The 23263-nt window shown below is 33.2% G+C and overlaps 1 protein-coding gene across 1 annotated transcript in view; it reads left to right on the forward strand.

Moving 5' to 3' along the window:
* Positions 1-21375, forward strand: part of LOC126885883 (adenosine 3'-phospho 5'-phosphosulfate transporter 2-like) — a 39061-nt gene extending 17686 nt beyond the window's left edge. The window contains exons 3-5 of the mRNA XM_050652677.1: positions 9747-9973; positions 14483-14664; positions 21111-21375. Of these exons, the coding sequence (XP_050508634.1) occupies positions 9747-9973; positions 14483-14664; positions 21111-21285 (584 nt within the window). The 3' untranslated portion in view covers positions 21286-21375. The remainder of the gene's footprint in view (positions 1-9746; positions 9974-14482; positions 14665-21110) is intronic.
* Positions 21376-23263: the final 1888 nt, after the last annotated feature.

A 23263-nucleotide genomic window follows, 5' to 3' on the forward strand; every position in this document is an offset into this window, starting at 1 on the left:
ATTTCACCTTGCATTATTCATAATAGACCCTACATAATACACATTTTTGAGATGAGGTTGTTAAGCAGCTTCTAAAAACAAAAATATACAGGGTGTTTAATTAAAATTAAAGATAATGGACTATGCTAGACTTGAGTGAATCAACCCGTATATTCAAATTTATGTTTAAATAGTCCATAGTTGAATTTAAAAGTTGACGTATCCTAGCGTTTTTATAATTTTCTAAAATAATGACACATGACAGAACAATTTTATTCCATAAGTGGTTTCCATACATTATAATTTTAAATGATCACCCTGTATTATTCATAAAGACCATAAATTCAGATTGTTAAGCAGCTTTTAAACATAAAAATATACAGGGTTTTAAAAAATAAAGCTTATGGACTACGGTAGTCTTGCATAAATCACCCTGTACATTTAAATTTATGTTTAAAAAGCACACATTTTTAAAAATCTACGGGTCTCAGCGTTTTTTTAAAATTGATTAAAACATGGACAGAAATAATTTTATTCCATAAGTGCCTTCTTACATATACAGAGTGTTTCAGAAAAAGGTAACACGATCTCTAAGATAGGTGAAAAACTGAAAAATAATTGGGGTTTGCTTAGTATAAAATTTTTGTAACGGCATGCGTTTTCACGATATAGGGCGTTGAAGAACAAAAAGTTTTACACATTTTTTTCACTATTTTTCCGAAACTACTGGCAACATCGTATATTATTTGTTATACAAAAATTTTTACTAAGCAAAATAAAATATTGAAATAATAGATATGTTATTTTATTTTAAGTTTTTATTAAAGAAGATCAAATAGAAGAATGCATGAGAAGAACAATAAAGGATGAAGCCAAAAATGTATGTAAGGATGGGGCCAAGCAGGGAAAATGTAAATGTAAATGTAAAATTAGTAATAAAAGATTATTATTCTAAGTTTTGGACATATTTCATGTCATGGGACATGAAATTACGATTGGCAGGGATAACCAGACACATGAACTAAAAAGAAGAATCGTTCTTGGGTGGGCAGCATTTAGAAAACTGAGAGAAACTTTTAAGAGTGAGTTGCTCATATGCCTAAGGAGAAAGGTATTTGATCAGTGCGTCCTCCCAGTCTTGACGTACGGATCAGAAACACTTACCTTACCTAAAGGCTCGACTACCAAACTAAGAGTAACGCAGAGAAGAATGGAGCGGTCAATGTTAGGAATAACTCTCAGAGACAAAATCAGAAACGAAGAAATCAGGAGAAGAACAAAGGTGACTGACGTCATCAAAAGGATAGCTAATTTGAAGTGGAGATGGGCAGGACACATAGCGAGAATGACACATGGGCGATGGACAAAAAGGTTATTGGAATGGAGGCCAAGAGAAGACAAGAGAAGCGCCGGTTGACCGCCTACAAGATGGACAGACGACGTAAGAAAGCTAAATAAAATCTGGATGAGAGCGGCGCAGGATAGACGTGGTTGAAAATGAGGGGAAGAGGCCTATGTTCAGCAGTGGACTTTTGAGGCTGGATGATGATTGTAAGTTTTTATTATTACCTCAAATGCGATTAAAATAATAATTCCGGTACTTTTCGCAACCTAGTTTTCCATTTAGGTCCAAATGGTGACTTGGGTGTTACGTAACGTTTAGGTAGGGGGGGGTACATAAAAACGTTACGGTGCGTTACCTTGGGGGAGGAGGGGTCAAAAATCTTCAAAAATTGCGTTACGTAATACTTGAACGCTCCCATATACTGACCAGTATAATTTTTAAATTGAATCTCATCAAGGTAAGTATTCACTATGCTAGCGACATAAAGACGTGCATTAGCACCAATATGTCATATCCAATATGGTTTCAAATGGCAAAACATGATCTTGTAAAATATTTTCAATGTACAGGGTTATTCACTATATTTTGACCCCCCTGTAAACTGCTTTATTTACAGAATTAGAAAAAAATGTAAATACAAAAGTTATCCGATTTTTAAATTATGATTTTTTGATATATATGTCATACTAGTGACGTCATCCATCTGGGCGTGATGACGTAATCGACTATTTTTTTAAATGGGAATAGGGGTCGAGTGCTAGCTCATTTGAAAGGTTATTCAATTCCGTATTCAGTAATATAAACATTAACATGATTAATTATACAGGGTGTCCAAAAATAATTTTTTTAATTAAATTAATTGACACAAAAAGAAGAATGTATGTAATTTATTTAATTCAAAATACATTATACTCCTGTCAGAAAACAGAAATAAATATTAATTGAACAAATAAACATTACTTTTCACTTAAATTCAATGTTCAAGCTGCATCCCATCTGCCTCTTGGAAGTTTGAACATTGAATTTAAGCAAAAATCAATGTTTATTTGTGCAATAACCTTTTATTTCTGTTTTCTAACAGCAGTAAAATGTATTTTAAATTAAATAAATTACATACATTCTTCTTTTTGTGCCTATTAATTTAATTAAAAAAAATTATTCTTGGACACCCTTTATAAATAATTATCTTAATGTTTATATTACTGAATAGAGAATTGAATTACCTTTCAAATGAGCTAGCACACAACCCCTGTTCTAATTTAAAAAAATAGTCGATTACGTCATCACGCCCAGATGGATGACGTCACTGGTATGTTATATATGTCAAAAGACCATATTTTAAAAATCGAGTAACTTTTGTATTTACCATTTTTTTTCTAATTCTGTAAATAAAGCAGTTTACAGGGGGGTCAAAATATAGTGAATAACCCTGTACATATCAGTTGGCTTTCGCCTAATAAACCTTCACGTGTTCGGTATGACCTTTCGAAATAATACCGCTCCATAGCACTATGCCGCCACAACCAAAACTAACGCTCTGTATGAGGTTACTACTGAAAGACTGTTCGTCAACTCTTCTGTAGACGAAGTTTTGTAAATCTTACTTCTATAATATGGTGAACGGTATGCCAGATGGCAGTTGGAAAGATTAATATAGATCAAGGTCAGCTTTCTCTTGATGGAAAGGAGTTAGAATGGGTAAATCATTTCAAGTACCTTGGCAGCTGGTTAAATATAAATTGTGACTCTGATGAAGAGATAATAACTAGGATCGAAATATCACGGAAGGCTTTTATGACCTGGAAACCAGTTTTATGTAACAGAAACCTGTCGATGAATATTCGAAAGAAAGTGCTGAAATGTTATGTGTGGTCTATCCTATTGTATGGTTGTGAGACATGGACGTTAAAAACCACAATGCTAAACAAAATAGAAGTATTCGAATTGTGGTGCTATCGACGAATCCTAAAGATATCATGGGTTTCGCACACTTCCAATGAAGATGTTCTTCAAATGCTGAATTCAGAACGTCTGCTCATAAGCATCATAAAGAGGAGAAAAACAGAATACTTCGGCCATATAATTAGAGGACCTAAATACCAACTGCTTCGCCTTATAATACAAGGAAAAGTGGAGGGAAAGAAATGGATTGGTCGAAAGAAACTTTCATGGCTGCGTAATATTAGACAATGGTGTGGCCGCACAGTAGAAGAATTATTTCGCGCAGCAGCCGATAGAGAGAGATTTCAGGAAATTGTAAACATGATGACGGCCAACGTCTGGATACAGACACGGCACCTAAAGAAGAAGAAGAAGATGCCAGATGTAATCTCATACAGAGTGTTAATTTTGGTGATGGCGGCATAGTGCTATGAGTGGTATTTCTTGGAAAGGAGATACCGAACTTGTGGAGGTGATTTAGTGAATGACAGCTGATATGTACATTAAAAACATTTTAGAAGATCATGTTTTGCCATTTGCCAGCCGTATTGGATAACAAATTCGTGTTAATGCATTTGACGCAGGTCTTCATGTTGGTAGAATAGTGAATAATTACCTTGATGAGATTCAATTTAAAAATTATATTGGCCACCATATAGCCCATATTAAATTTAAATCCGGTTATACTATTTATTTGATATGTACATCAAAACATCGCATTTGGAAAGAAATCCTATTTCTATGACACTGGGGGCAGCACAAAAAATTTCATTTCACAAGTTAATTTCAAAATATGCAATTGTTTTTGTCCGTGAGTGTATTTTTCTTCCACTCCTTTTAGTTTTCTCTATACCCTTTTACCTATTACTCACTAGTGATTACTTAATATCTACTTAACTAATGTTTGTTTTAATCAAATCACAATCAGATCTATGCTTCTGCAGCTTAACAAAATAATATTCAATATAGTTTTCTTCATTTTGTTCTTGTTTTTTAATAAAAGAGTTAATTTAATTCCAGTTAATTTTTTGTTGTGTTAAACAAGTGGTAATTCCTTGGCTACACGTGTTTGTCATTTATTGTTTATTTTAGAAACCATGATTAAACAGTTGGCTGCGATATAAATTTACAAAAACAAGATTACACTTAAAAGATTAAAATAGAAAAAACATGTGGAATATACTGAATTGAACCTGAAATGATAAAAATGTTTGTGTCGTAAGGGAAAAGTGAAAAATTTTCTTTGGAAATAATGAAAGAAGCACAGGAAACACAAAAAATCCAAAAGAATGGGAAATGGGACGGGATGGGAAGTGAAAATTGAAAACTGGTCTGTAAAGTAGAACCGATGCAGACAACTATAGAGTCATTTACCTTTTAACACCAATTTTTATGGTCTATACAAGACTACTGGAGACAACCAAACTAAAACCCAACTAAACAATTTTTAGATGCTGCAGAAAAAACTAAAGTAAATTATCAGAAATAGATCTCAAATTCCTCAGAAATATTACAGGGAAACCAATGAATAACAGACAAAAAAATTAAGAAATTATAAAAATAACTGAACAAGAAAGTAAAATAACTAAAATAAAATAAAACAACTTAAACGATTTTAACATATTTTAAGGATAGATAAAAATTCAATGGATAAGAAGATGATGTAGAGTTTTTCTTATATTATTGTCTTTTTTTCTCTAGAAGCCGTCTGTATGTATACACTATTGTTGCCATACTGCAGCATATCGGCTTACTCTTCCAATCGGCTTCCATTAATTATTATACAAGTCTTAGGGACTTTGAAAGTCATTGTCATCCCAATTACATCCCTTGAATTCTCAAGCTTTCTGCATTATTCGGCTCTGTCCCTTGGGTTTTTAAGTTGGCAGCAATGATCTCAGTATCCTGTGTTACACCATCTATCCACTTTAGCTTCGGACTCCACTGTCCTCTTATTCCTACTGGCTGCTCCTTTTTATCATGGTAGATTATGGGGCCCGAGCTGTAGGTACTGCAGGCAGGACTTGAAAAACTTGGTATATACAGGGTGTCCCGAAAAGATTGGTCATAAATTATACCACACATTCTGGGGTCAAAAATAGTTCAATTGAACTATTTCTTAGTACAAATGTGCTCATAAAAAAAGTTACAGCCCTTTAAAGTTACAAAATGAAAATCGATTTTTTTCAATATATCGAAAATTATTACACATTTTTTATTGAAAATGAACATGTGTCATTCTTATGGCAGGAGCATCTTAAAAACAAAATTATAGTGAAGTTTGTCCACCCCATAAAAATTTTATGGGGGTTTTGTTCCCTTCAACCCCCCCAAACTTTTGTGTACGTTCCAATTAATTCATTATTGTGGTACCATTAGTTAAACATAACGTTTTTAAAACTTTTTTGCCTCTTAGTATTTTTTCGATAATCCAGTTTTTATCGAGATGCGGCTTCTTTTTTAATATATTGACATAAAAATTTTATGGGGGTTCTGTTCCTTTAAAGCCCCCAAATGTTTGTGTACGTTCCAATTAAGCTATTATTGTGGTACCATTAGTTAAACACAGTGTTTTTAAAACTTTTTTGCCTCTTAGTCTTTTTTTGACAAGTCACCATTTATCGAGATATGACTTCTTTTTCAAAATATACCTAAAAATGCAAATTATAAATAAATTTTCAGATTATTAATAGGTCTGTATAAACGTACTTAACCATACACAAATATGTGGTGGATTCGACAAATATTCAAAATATGTCGATAAAAACTGGCTTATCGAAAAAGTACTAGAAGGCAAAAAAGTTTTAAAAACATTGTGTTTAACTAATGGTGCCACAATAATAATTTAATTGGAACGTACACAAAAGTTTGGGGGGTTCAAAGGAACAAAACCCCCATAAAATTTTTATGGGGTGCACAAATTTCACTTTAATTTTTTTTAAAGATGTTGCTGCCATAAGAATGCCACATGTTCATTTTCAATAAAAAATCTCTAAGAGTTTTCGATATATGAAAAAAAATCGATTTTCATTTTGTAACCTCAAAGGGCTGTAACTTTTTTTGTGTGCACTATTGTATAAAGGTAAGTGAGGTTTAATCAACCTATTTTTGACCCCAGAATCTTTGGTATAATTTATGACCAATCTTTTCGGGACACCCTGTATATAGCGATACGCTTTAATTACTATTTTTGTTAATTTTATTTTCTTAATTTTTAATAACTTTTCTCAAAACGAAACAACATTAGTCATTTAAAATTCACATGTAATACACAAACCATATGCCAACAAGGGCCGTTGATTTCGAGAAACGAAAATGTATCCCTAAACAGATTGTATAAAATTAATGTTTTTTCAAGGAAACACTAATTAATTACGATGCCAGATTGCCACACTCTTCATGTCAACTTCTTAAAATACAAAAAGGTTCTCATCTTTTAAAAGGCAGATGCAGTAATTTATGGCCCTTCTGGCCATTATCGCAAAACCCCAAACCAGTTGTCATAATAGTTGGTGGTCCGGCGAGTCAGTCTCTACACAGCATGCGAACGATTCAGAGACACCCTCGCTCCCGCTAACAATACCCTTTCGAGATATAATCAAAACAACACGCTTGTTTACCCAAAATAAATAAATATATTACTGTTCGTTGTTACACTTATTTTTAATTAATTCCGTCAACACACACCACCGGAATATATTATAAGCTGATGACCCAAATTGCTCAAATACGACCTGATGGTCTTGTTATTTGGGCCTAGGGCTAGGGTACTTGTCCCGATGGGGATATTTGTGATTTATTTGGGACATAGACACAGTCCACAACCAGTGCCTCTTTGTTCCCGTACATTTTTATTTGAGACCTCAGGAGACTCACTCTTTTTTGAGACCTCTTTTTATCTTATGTTAATATTATTCTCATGAGTCGGAACAAAATGCTGTCAGTCATGACACTGTGCCATACAGTTTTAATGCTATAATCCCCCAGAGTTCGCTATTTCTCTGGGGCAGCAGGCAGCACTTATGCAAAAGTTTTCCATCTACCATGCATTTTATGGATACAATTGAATGGGTCCGCCTAATAACTTTGTAAGCGCCACATTGTTCGTTTTTGAGAAATCTAAGAAAAAGTTTTAAAATTGTGATAATGGTGAGTTTATACATTTTAAGGGAGAGTAATATACACTGCGGTGCAAAAAAATCGATCGAAATTTGGTCATTTTTGATGTTTCGAATTACCTAAACCTGTTGTCCGATTTAAGCGATTTTTTACCACGTTATAGCCTTATTCATTGACAATATCGCTGTAATAATATTGTTGTTAGACAGTCAAACTGTCATTGTATACCGGGTGTACGAATCAAACTGTGCTTTTTTCTCAAAGTTCGCATCACCCTGTGGATTATTCTACCATTTATAACATACTGAAATTAAAACCCAACTATAGCCTCAGGTTTTACATTTTGTCTTTCGATTCATTCGCCTATGTTAGATAATAAAAAAGTTAGGTACTTTAACAACTGGCCATGTTCGTCATCAGTACATGGTGTTTTCTAAATAAGTGCGACAAACTTTCAGGGGTAATTTTACATGAGAAAATAATGACAATTTGCTTTATAATCATATGTCCGCAAACGCTTCGTTTCCGAGATACGGGATGTTCAATTTTTTTACAAACTGACGATTTACTTATTGCTTTAAAACCATTTAAGATATGCCAATGAAATTTGGTGGGTTTTAAGACGTAGTTATTGCACATTTTTTAACATACAATTAAAAATTGTATATTCACCATTGGCGTGCGTACGGGTAATATTATCGGTCATAATACCCGTTTGCGCGCCAATGGCGAATATTAAATTCTTATTTGTATGTCAAAAAATGTGCAATAACTACGTCTTAAAACCCACCAAATTTGATTTGCATATCTCAACTGGTTTTAAAACAGTAAATAAATCGTCAGTTTGTAAAAAAAATTGAACATCCCGTATCTCGGAAACGAAGCGTTTGCGGACATATGATTATAAAGCAAATTGTCATTATTTTCTCATGTAAAATTACCCCTTAAAGTTTGTCGCACTTATTCAGAAACACCCTTTACTGATGACGAACATGGCCAGTTGTTAAAGTATTGGAAAATATATATAAAATAAAACACGTGGGCTCAAAATGGTTTGACTCAGCCATGTTGTCTTTTTAATTTATAAAAGAATTTAGATGTGATTTATTCATTTTAAGGGGTTGTTATACCCGATATCTGTGGCTTTTGCCCAGTATCCATGTATTTTATTGTGTCGTTTAGCAATTGCTCTTCTATGAAGGTTTTATAAAAGGACGAAGCTCTGATGATGGCACGTTATATGTTGAAAGTACTTAGCTGATAATAAAACATTTTTACACACTATCAAAAGTTTTTTGAGAACGGCAATTTGCCGATATCGTTCTCGATCTTGTGCAGCATGTAACAATTGATCTGCTGATAAGCCAGTCCATTGACGAAGGTTTCGGAGCCATGAATATTTCTTTCGACCAATTCCTCTTTTTCCGTCGATCTTTCCATTGGGTATTAACTACAGCATCCTGTATCTGCTACCTCTCATTATATGCCCCAGATATTCAAGTTTTCTCTTTTTTATCATCTTCGTTAAGTCACCTTCGCCTTGACCTACTCTGTTTAAGACTTCTCTGTTTGAAATGCGTTGAACCCAAGATATTCTGAGCATTCTATGATACGACCACATCTCAAAGGCTTCTAATTTGTTCATCATGTTAACCTTCATGATCCAGGTTTCACATCCATATAGTAATACAGGATACACATAACATTTTAGGAACTTGATTCTTAGTTGTAAATTCAGCTGAGAGTTGCTCAGAATAGATCTAAGTTTCATACTGTCATACATTGTTTGTTTGTTTCATACATTGACTGTCTAGGAACAATATTATTACAGCGATATTGTCAATGAATAATTTATAACGTGGTAAAAAATCACTTAAATCGGACACTTAAAAAAATAGTTTTAGGAAATTCGAAACATCAAAAATGACCAAATTTTTAGTGGATCGATTTTTTTGCACCGCAGTGTAGTAATTTGTATTTACAAACTTTATTACTAACTCTTAAAATGTTTTAGTTTGTCATTGTTATAATTTTAAACCTTCTATTTCGGTTTCTTAAAAACGAGTGATGTGGCGCTTACAACGTTATTCGGCGAACCCATTCAATTGTGTTCCATCTCGAGGCTGCAGAGCGCATTAGTTGCAGAAAAAATCTCATTGTATGGTGAGTATCTTGTGGTGAGCCTCTCTAGTGATTTGCTTATTGAGTATGGTACATGTGTATATATGTAATATCTCCCAGTATTCCTTGATCCATTGAGTGTGAACCTTCTACTCTACACATGTAATATAAAAACTTAAATGAGATTATGATTGTTTATTTGCTTAAATTATGTTACTTATTAGTAAAAAAATTGTTTCAGCTGATTCAAAAGTTCAACCAAATTTCAACACTACAGGGATAATAATGATATCAATGGCTCTATTGTGTGATGCTATTATTGGGAATGTTCAAGAACAATCAATGAAAAATTATGGAGCCGCAAATGCTGAAGTAGTATTATATTCTTATGGTATAGGATTCCTATATATTTTTGCCGTCATGTTGGTAACAGGGAACTTCTTTGATGGAATTAATTTTTTTTCTAGTGTAAGTGGGTATTTGTTTTATTGAGATTTATTTTCATTCTTGAATGTGATATTATATACCGGCTAAATAACACAAAAGATGGAAAACAAAATACAGTGTGAAATAAAAAGAGATGAAACTATGGTTTGTTTTTTAACCAAGCGGAGTGATTCAAATTTACCGCACTGTATTGTTTGTAATTGGTCCAACCGCAGGCAAGTTTACTCCACTGTTTGACATTATCCAATTTTGACACTAATCACATTGATCAAATTTTGACACTAGTGACATTTCATAGGTTAATTAAGTTATATCGGCGGTTTTTGTGTTTTCTGTGTTATTCCTTTAATTTTTAGATTTTCAGGCTGCTTTTACATAAAAAGCAGTTGTTTTTGGAACTCTTTAGCGACATATTAATTTAATATAATATTTATGGATTACCGTTGAGGGCCGACTAGATCACCCAAAAGAGAAGATGTATTTGATTATTATTCTCGTGACTTTCTTTTTAGTCTTGTCTTTTTAGTTTACTCCTCCTGATTAAAAAATAAACTATAGTAGAGGTGAAAATTATCGATATAAACGTATAAATTAACATTAGGTACATTACGTAGTTTCCCACCTTTAGACGTCTGTGACGAGAGTATTTTATAAAATGCTCCTTTCACAGTGAAAGTTGTCATACTCCTCCGATACGTCTAAAGGTGGGACACTATGTAATGTAATGTTAATTTATACGTTTATATCGATAATTTCCACCTCTACTAGTTTCATCTCGTTTTACTTCACAATATATTATGTTGTCCATCTTTTGTGTTATTTTGTTGGTTATTAGCGAGCTTATCATTGTATAGGAAAAAGCTGTTTCATATATTTCATCATCATACATTTAATTTTAATTAATAATTTTATCAATAAATAAAATAAAATATTTTGCCCAATGCTATTGTATTCCAAAGATTGAAGACTCAGAAGACGGCATAAAAGTGAATGGAAAATTAATAAAATAAATAACTTTAGATATTCCGATGACAATAATATTTGGCGAGACTCCTGAAGGCCTACGACGCCTGCTTGACAAGATACCAGTTGAAGGAGATCTGTAATACCTAAAAATAGCACCACAAAAGTGAAGATATTAATGGTAAACCGAAATGCAAACCAACCAATACACATCAGTATGTACAGATCTAAATTCTGACTTAAACATCCGATCCCGAATTGAAATGTCCAGGGCAAACTTTTTAAAATGTGAAGCCTCTTATGCAATAGTTCACTCGACCTGCAAATAAGATAGAATTTGTTAAGTACTACGTATATTACACACTGTTATATGGAGTTAAAGCGTGGACGCTAAAAGTTGCCAGTTTGAGCAAACTTAAAGCATTTGAAACCTGGTTATACAGGGTGTCCAGATAATTTTAAGACAATTTAACCCAATTCTCCTAGTCCGAACATGCTTGCTCAGGAAGCTGTAGCTCTTTTAAGATGGCGTCTTGTAATTAGTTTTTCTTAAATGCCTCCAGAACCGTTCTCTTCCAGAGATAAATCGATTCCATCTATTGCGAATTTCTAGTACCGGACATAGGCGTCCGTTTTGGGTAAGGCTACGATTATTTTATCGCATAACTTTTTTATCTTTAACTTTTATGCACTTCTGATACTGGATTATTAAATTGGGAAGTATTTTAGTACTAAAAGGTACTCTTGTTTTAAATCGGTAGGACACACCGTTTTCTAGAAAAATCGATTTGAAAATGTTTCGCTTATTGAATTTGAAAAAAAAAACTAAAAAAAATTGTGTACTGTGCCTACTTACCTAAAGTTATGCAATATTGATAAAAAAAGTTATACGATAAAATGGACGCATGTGATCGGTATTAGAAATTCGCAACTAATGAAATCGATTCATCTCTGGAATTTAAATAAACGTACCAGTTTTCGTTTCTCTAAATGGTTTTTTTTAAATTCTTTTTTCAAATTCACAAAATGAAAAATTTTCAAATCGAGTTTTCTAGAAAACGGTGTATCCTATTATTATGTGGTGGAAAACTTTCAAGTTGGTTGTGCGGGAAGTCCAAAGTATTCGTAACATTCGCTTATACAGGGTGTCCAGAAACTCTACCGACAAATGTAGACGGGAGATTCCTCAGATAGTTTTAAGACAATTTAACCCAATTCACGTAGTCCGAAAATGTTTCCTACGGAAGCTAGAGCTATTTGAAGATGGCGTCTTGTACTTAGTTTTTCTTAAATACATCCAGAATACTTCTATTTAGAAAAACGTAAATTGGTACGTATATTTATCTTCCAGAGGTAAATCGATTCCATCTATTGCGAATTTCTAGTACCTCTCATAGGCGTCCGTTTTGGGTAGGGCAATGGTTATTTTATCGCATAACTTTTTTATATATAATTTTTAAGCATTTTTGACTCTATCGACAAAAGTACCTTTTAGTACTTGAATACCTTACAATTTTAGAATATAGAGTCAAAAATGCTTAAAAATTATATATAAAAAAGTTATGCGATAATGTAACCATTGCCCTACCCAAAACGGACGCCTATGACAGGTACTAGAAATTCGCAATAGATGGAATCGATTTATCTCTGGAAGATAAATATGCGTACCAATTTTCGTTTTTCTAAATATGTAGAAGTATTCTGGATGTATTTAAGAAAAACTAAGTACAAGACGCCATCTTCAAATAGCTCTAGCTTCCGTAGGAAGCATTTTCGGACTAAGTGAATTGGGTTAAACTGTCTTAAAATTATCTGAGGAATCTCCTGTCTACATTTGTCGGTAGAGTTTCTGGACACCCTGTATAAGCGAATGTTACGAATACTTTGGACTTCCCACACAACCAACCTGAAAGTTTTCCACCAAATAATCAGATATCGTGAGCTCATTGAAATCATAAAAAAGCGGGAAACTACATATCTCATACATGTAATGAGAAACAATACACAAGATTTTCTACATCTTTTAATCGAGGGCAATATTAAGGGCAAACGTGGACCAGGACAAAGACATGCTCCTTGCTAGAAAAACTTCTAGTGTAAAATGTTAAATAATACATACATATACAGAGAGAGTCTGTAATTTGGAATAAATTCAATATCTCAAATACTCAAATGTTTTTTTGAAAAATGCTCAGACCCGTCGATTAGTACTTCAAATTGTCCTTTTTGACATATAATAATAATGTGTACAGGGTGTCCCTATTTAGAGATGTGATGTCATCGTTGATTTTCTTAAATAGCAACACTGTCATTTTGATAGCTATTTTGATAGGGTGTGTAAAGTTATACACAACTTCAAAATATCAAATTTTTATTCTCTACCATTTACAAGATAATAGAAAATAACAAAGTTATGTATGTAATTTGGAATAAATTCAATAAATAAAATATTAATCGTTTTTTTGAAAAATGCTCAGACACGTCGATTAGGATTAGTATTTCAAATTGTCATTTTTCACATACAATAATAATGTATACAGGGTGTCCCAATTTAGAGATATGACGTCATCGTTGATTTTCTTAAATAGTAACACTGTCATTTTGATAGCTATTTTGATAGGGTGTGTAAAGTTATACACAACTGCAAAATTTCAAATTTTTATTCCCTACCATTTACAAGATAATAAAAAATATCGAAGTTATAAAAAATAAGTAATCAAATAGTAATTTAATTTAATTATTTCAATTAAGCAATTACTCATAATGTTGCCCTCAATTATTGTCAAATTGTCAATGGGCAACGTTATGAGTATTTGCTTAATTGAAATAATTAAATTCAATTATTATTTGATTACTTGTTTTTCATAACTTTTTTATTTTTTTACTCTCTTGTAAATGGTAGGGAATAAAAATTTGAAATTTTGCAGTTGTGTATAACTTTACACACCCTATCAAAATAGCTATCAAAATGACAGTGTTGCCATTTAAGAAAATCAACGATGACGTCATATCTCTAAATTGGGACACCCTGTATACATTATTATTGTATGTCAAAAATGACAATTTGAAATACTAATCGACGGGTCTGAGCATTTTTCAAAAAAACAATTAGTATTTTAATTATTGAATTTATTCCAAATTACAGGTATAACTTTGTTATTTTCTATTATCTTGTAAATGGTAGAGAATAAAAATTTGATATTTTGCAGTTGTGTATAACTTTACACACCCTATCAAAATAGCTATCAAAATGACAGTGTTGCCATTTAAGAAAATCAACGATGACGTCATATCTGTAAATTGCGACACCCTGTATACATTATTATTGTATGTCAAAAAGGACAATTTGAAATACTAATCGACGGGTCTGAGCACTTTTCAAAAAAACAATTAGTATTTGAGATATTGAATTTATTCCAAATTACAGACTCTCTCTGTATATGTATTAAATTTTAAATGCTTACCACTGCACTACACTTAAGTTTTTCACTTCACTGTTTTATTTAATCTATGGGATGCAGCCAACCACTGGGATATTTTCCTTTTATTATTTGTTTTTTATTTTAGAATCCCAAAAAGATGTATGGTTATGCATTTTTATTTTCTGTAACTGGATATTTGGGCATTCAAGTGGTTTTAACGTTAGTAAGGACTACAGGAGCATTTGCTGCAGTAACTGTAACTACTTGTCGCAAGGCCGTTACTATTGTAATATCTTTCATATTTTTCAGCAAGCCATTCATATTTCAGTAAGTACATTTAAATAACTGTAGTGTTAAGGCTATGGGTACATAATTCGCAAATATTTTACGTGTATCCCTACTTTTTCTGTCTTTACACGCCAAATTACGTGTAGTAAAATTCACACTGGTATGGATATGTAAACATTACTAGAATGTCATTCTACTTGAAAATGTCATCATTAATTTAAAGAGATGGGTTTTGAATGTTCTTGGATAACTGTTATTTTTATAATTGCAAATTATTAATTCAGTTAATAAATGTGATAATTTTTTCACTAACTATGTATTCAGTGATTGTAATAATTTATTTGTACAACAAAAACTAATACTCAATCGAGAAAAGAGGAAAAGTGTTAAAGTGATTTTTTAATAATATATTGTTATGGAACGCTTACAACTTTGAACATCTTTAACAACAAAATACTTGGATCACAGAATATATTATCCTGATGTATTCTCTGCTTGGATCTTCCACCAATAATACACAATAAATAAATTTTTATTAAGTTCACGTCTTAAATCAATTATTTATCAAATACACTATATATCAATAATATTTCATCAATAACTCAAAATATTCCCGATGCAATGTCAAATATTTAAAATTGTCACTGATTGTCAGTGTCTGACTGACAATATATGCTGACAATATTATATTCGGCTGAGTGCGTTGTAAGACAAAGATAGATTTGGAAAATATTACCACGGCATTGTGTTCATTTTTTTCGAATCCTGAAAAAACCAATAAATATTTTTGAAAAATTTAAACTCGGAATGAAAGACTAAATTATTACCGAGGGCCGAAAGTCCCTTAGAATAAATAAAAAGTTTATTTTGAATGAGATATTTGAAATTAAAAGTCACACTAAATTTTCTCTTAGTTTTTCACCCCTGTAACTTATTAAAATAAACATTATAGAAGTTCTTAGGGACTTTTGGCCCTCGCTAATAACGTAATCTTTCATTCTGCGTTTAAATTTTTCAAAAATACCTATTAGTTTTCTCAGGATTCGAAAAAAATGAATCCCCATTTGAATAGCATTGCAGCCGAAAATACGTACCGATCCTCTTAAGATCATAGATCATAAATGAGACAGCTAATTACGCCATACCCGTATTAAATACAGAAATCAAGACATATAACATACCAGCTGAGATTAAGAAAACTATTGATTGCAGAAAAAAGAAAAGCCAGAGCGATACTTGTGGCATCGAAAACATGCCCCTGTAGATAAAACTAAATTAAACAGCCAACTAAAAGCAAGTACATATTAAAACTGCTTGAGAAAGATATTTCACTGATTACCTTAGTAGTCCCAACAACTCAATATGACAATTCTGCCTGGAAACTTATCTGGCACTCTTCTTCTTAAAGTTCCGCTCCTATCGGAGATTGGAAATCATTCTGGCAATTATAATTTCGTTGGTTACGCGCCGGAATAGTTCAATTGAGCTGCATCCAAACCATTCACGGATATTGCGTAGCCACGAGATTTTACGTCTTCCTACGCTTCTTCTGCCTTTTATTTTGCCCTGCATTATATTCCTTAATAGTTCGTATTTTTCACCTCTCATGATGTGCCCCAAGTATTCCAACTTTCTGATTTTTATGGAATTTAAAACTTCGCATTGTTTTCCTAGTTGTTCGAGCACTTGTGCGTTTGTTTTACGATCTGTCCATGATATTTTCAGAATACGTCTATAACACCACATTTCGAATGCTTCCAGGTTTTTAATGTTGGATTGTTTTAGTGTCCATGCCTCAACCCCATACAAAAGGGTGGAGAAAATATAACAACGAAGCATTCTTATCCGGAGCGTTATATTGATATTGCGATTACAGAAAAGTTTCCTCGTTCTGTTAAAAATGGATCGTGCAATTTCAATGCGGCATCTTATTTCTTTTGTCTGATCAGTATCTTCTGTGATCCATGCTACAAGGTATTTGTACGAAGATATTTATTTATTTTTAGTCCATAATCGTTGCAATCGTTTAGAGTAGGGGATCAGTTAACAGACGACATAAAGATAAAAAGAGGTGTGCGACAGGGATGTATATTGTCCCCATTACTGTTCAATACATATTCAGAGCACATTATGAACCTAGTGCTAACGGACATAGACGAGGGAATACTTATAAACGGAGAACGATTGAACAACATAAGATACGCTGATGATACTGTCGTTTTTGCAGACAGTCTTGAAGGTCTGCAGACACTTGTCTCCAGGGTGGCAGAAGTAAGTAGCACGTTTGGGCTTGATTTTAACATCAAAAAACCAAATACATGGTTATAAGCAAAAATAGGATACCACCTGGTCAATTACTAGTTAACCAACAACCTGTAATACAAATCACCAACTTTTGTTATTTGGGTGCAAACTTAAATGAACAGTGGGACCAATCGACGGAAATTAAGATAAGGATCGAGAAGGCAAGATCAGCTTTCGTCAAATTGAAAAACATCTTTAACAGCCACGATATAAAATTGGAAATAAAGGTTCGTTTACTAAAATGCTACGTATTCTCCGTTCTTTTATATGGCGTGGAGTCATGGACCTTAACTGAAGCATCACTGAAGAGACTCGAAGCATTTGAGATGTGGTGCTATAGACGCATGTTGAGGATTTCCTGGATAGACAGAGTTACCAACGAAGAAGTTCTACATAGAATGGGTAAAGAGCGCGAACTAGTCGTAACCATAAAACGTCGCTAACTGGAATACCTGGGCCATATAATGCGCAATGAACAACGATATGACCTACTTCGGACCATACTCAAGGTAAAGTGCATGGGAAAAGAGGTCCAGGACGAAGAAGGATATCCTGGCTGCATAACCTGCGAAAATGGTTTAACTTAACCACTACCGGACTTTTCAGGGCAGCAGTCAACAAAGTCACAATAGCCATGTTAGTGTCCAACATCAGTAACGGATAGGCACCATAAGAAGAATCGTTGCAATGTATATTTAGTTGTTGAGCAAGGTGTTGCAATTCTTCCAGTGTTCCCGCTAGAAGTACGGTATCGTCAGCATATCTTATATTATTAAGTGGCTCACCGTTTATTATTAGGCCCTCATTGACTTCGGCCAACGCTAATTCTGAGATGGCTTCACTATATAAATTAAACAACAATGGTGATAAAATACACCCTTGGCGCACCCCACGACGAATCTGGATATCCTCAGTTAGTGCATTTTCAACTTTCACTTTTGCTGTTTGATTCCAATAGAGGTTACATATAATATATATAATATAAAGGTTACATATTCTGACACTCACAGAAGTCTAAATCTCAAGAACATACCTACAATCCACAACGAAATCAATCACAATTCGCAATGGGCCATAGCGATAAAGACAAAGCTCGACTATTTGCAGAACATCTTGCCTCGGTATTCACGCTTAACAATGCTCTATCAAAGGATTAGGTAACAAGGGAATTATTAGTTAGTAGAGAAACCACAAGAGATACATTGACAATGACACCTTATCCTTGCAAGAGATGCAAATCCAGTGAGAGCTTTCACACTTCTGCAAAATCACTTCAGTCAAATACAAATATTTCTGCAAAAATTGAAAATCAAAATTCATGAAACGAAATGTCAGTTACCTTTAACCGAGGAAGCCCCAGTGCCCACAAGTGTACCTAAACAACATACAAATACCACAATCCACATACACAAAATATTAAGGAATTCATCTAGACAGAGGATTAACCTGTAACACAAGAACGCAAAAAAATGCAAACAAATTGATTAAAAACTAAAAGATATTTACTGGCGAATCAGCAGAAAGTGTAAAGTATCATTAGAAAACCAACTTCTTATTTATAAACAATCATAAAATCCATCTGGACATACAGTGTGGACTATGGGCATGCGTGAGTAAATCCAAAATACTCTGCATGATAACCATCTCCAGTCAAACACTACACGAATACCTAAAATTGTATTATGTTAAAGACGTCATTTGAAGACAAAGCCCAAAACATAAAAAATTGCTAATTCACTCACTACTACAGCCCTATACCAGAACACAAGAGAAATTGTCCAGCAGACCTACTAGATGGTTGAAGAGGACTTGTCGATTGAGCCGGCCTTATAACATGAGACTGCTCATAGCAAACTTTGTATGTAGGGCTTTTTGTCTTCCTCGTATTACGAGAGATGTCGCTGTTTTGCGTCTCAAAAGGTGGAAACATTGCATCGCGATGTTTTCCCTTAAATAGCAGGATTATTGATATTTGTTTCAGAGTTGTGACTGCATAGCTTCACTGAGGATGCATAGATGCTGAAATAGCTATATGGAGATGGTGGTCCAACTCTGAATCAAATAAAAACAGAAACTGTCTTTATCTTTTTCATCTTTACTCAGATTTGAGTACCTGAAACTGTCTTTCTGTCCTTTTCCTAGACGAAAAGAAGGTAAATACATGGCCAAAGTGTCCTTTATTTGCTTTATTCTATATTCGTCGTCTCTTGTGCTTATATATTGTAAAAGCCGGAGATACAGGATGCAGCCAGAAAGCAGTTTCTTAACGAAAAGTCTTGGATTTAAAATATTGCTTATTATTTTTATTTCAATTATTCTAATTGTATAAAAGTAGCACACTTTTTATCTAGGGCTTTTTGTCTTCCTCGTATTACGAGAGATGTCGCTGTTTTGCGTCTCAAAAGGTGGAAACATTGCATCGCGCTGTTTTCCCTTAAATAGGCAGGATTGTTGATATTTGTTTCAGATTTGTGACTGCATAGCTTCACTGAGGATGCATAGATGCTGAAATAGGTATTATATGGAGATGGTGGTCCAACTCTGAATCGAATAAAAACAAAAACTGCCTTTATCTTTTTCATCTTTACTCAGATTTGAGTAGCTGAAACTGTCTTTCGGTCCTTTTCCTAGACGAAAAGAAGGTAAATACGTGGCCAAAGTGTCCTTTATTTGCTTTCTTCTATATTCGTCGTCTCTTGTGCTTATATATTGTAAAAGCCGGAGATACAGGATGCAGCCAGAAAGCAGTTTCTTAACGAAAAGTCTTGGATTTAAAATATTGTTTATTATTTTTATTTCAATTATTCTAATTGTATAAAAGTAGCAAACTTTGTATCTAGGGCTTTTCGTCTTCCTCGTATTACGAGAGATGTCTCTGTTTTGCGTCTCAAAAGGTGGAAACATTGCATCGCGCTGTTTTTCCTTAAATAGACAGGATTGTTGATATTTGTTTCAGAGTTGTAACTGCATAACTTCACTGAGGATGCATAGATGCTGAAATAGCTATATGGAGATGGTGGTCCAACTCTGAATCAAATAAAATCAAAAACTGCCTTTATCTTTAACAAAATATAAGTCAGAATAGATGGTCTACTTACAGACCCTATATACATAGGCAGCAAAGTAAGACATCATCAAAAGCGTATACAAAGGAAGGTACAGAATGGGAAACAAAGAAGTAAAAATACACTGTTACGCAGACGACACCGATGCAATATTGATAGCCCAAGATGAAGATAGTCTGCAAAGATTAGTCCACAGATTTAACATAAGAGCAAAAGAATTCAATATGACAATTTCATCTCAGAAAACTAAATCAATAGTAATCAGTAAAGAACCAATCAGATGAAAATAGAAATTTATGGCATCAGTATTGAACAAGTAATGGAAATAAAATACCTTAGAATTACATTGTCCAGCTATGGAGACCTGGACAAAGAAGTGAGAAATAAGTACAAAAAGCAAATAGACTGACAGGATACCTTAATAACACTATATGGCGAAAATATACATATACGACATATTAACACTGAGATGAAGTCAAGAATTTATAAAGCCAGTGTAAGACCTATAATGGCATATGCATCAGAAACAAGACCTGATACAGCCACAACACAAAGACTACTGGAAACGGCAGAAATGAGAAATGAGAGAAAAGACGCTGAGAGTTCGAAAGAGGAGTGAAGACATTAGAAGAAAATGTAACGTACAGTGTATAAACAAATAGAAACTAAATAGAAAAAAAGATGGAATAACCACATACGCAGAATAGGGGAGACACGTGTGGTCAAAATAGCAAGACATAAATCATTAATCGGTAGAAGAAGTATCGGCCGACCGCGCAAAAGATGGAGTGACAATCTTCCATAGAGGTATCAATCCACCAATCAACAAGCAGAATTGCTTACAAAGAGGAAGAAGAAGAAGGTGTTTCTAAAACATACAGAGAACACTATACATACTAAACTCGATAGCTCAGGGCTCCACCTGGATTCGTGTGACGATGAATAAACTATGGCTAACAGACCGTCTAAATGAACTGTGTAAACTAATGTAAAGTGTATAAAAAGAGGGTTGCCAGAGGACGAAAACACTTAAACCATTTACTTATTGTTTAAAATATGCAGATTGTAAATCAAATTGTAATAAAAAATATTCTAATTTTTTCAATTTTTTTTCAGGTATCTGTGGTCTGGCTTGTTAGTTGTGCTAGGAATTTATCTAAACCTGTTTAGTAAAAAACATCCAACAAGTCTGGGAGATTTTGAACATAAATTTGAATCCGTTTATAGGTATCTAAGGTCCAAGTTCATCGCCAGTCAATATAAAAGTGGACATTATTTAACAGAAGTATGATCCTGTGATATAATTTTAGGACTAAAGTTATAGTGAATATTTGTATATATTTAGTCGATTTAATAAAAAACAACATTTTAAAAAATGAAATTGTTCTGCAACATTTAAATTTAATTCTTTTTATAGGGTCAATCCATGCCAAGTGGTCCAATATAAATTAAGTTGGTTGCTTGACTATTTTTAATATTTTTTGAAGTTATACTCCTTTACGCGCGATATGAGGGTGAATTTTTATATGTTAAAACCTACGATCCGGGCGCATGCGCATTATAACTTTGTTCTGATTGGATGTTCAAATGACATGTCAAAAATTATCCAATATGGCAGCTGTAGCGCAGCTGTGGTTTGGACGGTTGACGGTTTGGTTATGTATGGTTGTTGCGTTTTAAAATTTGTGGGAAGAGAAACAACAAAGGTTAGTTAATAGTTATACTGCCTTTTTAAATAGTTTTCATATTATATTTTTGAAGTTATACTTCAAAATGTTTTAATTTATGTATGTATCAGTCCAGAAAAGGTGTGGAAAGAATATATTAGTGTTTTTAAATATATTTTTCTACAAACGTGTTAAAAATGCAATTTTTAGGAATCCATAGGAGCGTTAAAAATGCTACTTTAAGGCACTAGTGCTTTAAAATTTTTAAGGCACTGCAGTTAAAAGTGAATTGTCAAATTGTGAAACGTCAAAATATTTATATTTCATTTATTAACATTAATATTAATAATACAACTTGCGCAATTTGAAAAAGGTGGTTTAAAAGGTTTTTTATTATAATTTTGTGTCTTTGGATTTGTCTTCCTTGGGCGTAAAATAATAAAACCTATATTTTTATATTTCACTTGTCACCGTGATGTATAATTATGTATATCTGAAAGGTAAGTAGCATGCGGCTTGATGGCCTTGTTGGTAGAGCATTGGACCAGAGATCAAAAAATCGCGAGATTGCGGGTTCAAATCCCGGACGATTCATACTTTTTTCTTTTTTTTTTTTAATATTTGGCATTGTTAAGTTTTGGTTCTATTTGGTAATTATTGTTATTTTTTTGTATTGTAACTGTTAAGTAGGTATATTTCGTTGAAATTATATTATAATAGAAGTATAACTTCTTACGTGCGTACAAAGTACACACACATTCTTTTTTATTTTTCTACCTTTTAAACTTCAGCCTATAGAGAGTACAAAATTGTATTCATTTTATTTTTAAAAAAGAATGTGTGTGTACTTTGTACGCACGTAAGAAGTTATACTTCTATTATATAATTTTAACGAAATAAATATACTTAACAGTTACAATACAAAAAATTAACAATACCAAAAATTAACCAAAACTTAACAATGCCAAATATTAAAAAAAGAAAAAAGTATGAATCGTCCGGGATTTGAACCCGCAATCTCGCGATTTCTCGATCTCTGGTCCAATGCTCTACCAACCAGGCCGTCAAGGCGCATATTACTGACGTTTCAGATATACATAATTACACATCACGGTGACAAGAGAAATATAAAAATAGATGTTTTATTATTTTATGCCCAAGGAAAACAAATCCAAAGACACAAAATTATAATAAATAATACATTTACTAAAAAACACGAATATATTATTTTAATGGCTTATTTGCGCTGATACATAATTTGAAAGAGTAGCAACTAAACGTCATACTGTCTGTGTGCGCATGCGCGCAGATTTATGAAAAATTTTACTCTCAATCGCGCCTAAAGAAGTATAACTTCAAAAATTTGGTTTCAAAAGGTTTGGGGATTGGTATAATATATGATTCTGACCAAGATTTTGGAAAGTAGTGTTGTATCCACATTTGATTTAAAACATTAAGGAGGTATGATCTAGCATTTGTACTTAGTTTTTGGAGAAAGATTATTGGTATATCATCCGATCCTGGAGAAGAGTTTTTCATGCCAAACAATGCATCGTCCAGTTCTTCTGGTGAAATTGGAGAGTTCATGTAGTCATCCGTGTT

Source organism: Diabrotica virgifera, chromosome 6, assembly GCF_917563875.1.
Source record: "Diabrotica virgifera virgifera chromosome 6, PGI_DIABVI_V3a".
Classification (NCBI taxonomy): domain Eukaryota; kingdom Metazoa; phylum Arthropoda; class Insecta; order Coleoptera; family Chrysomelidae; genus Diabrotica; species Diabrotica virgifera.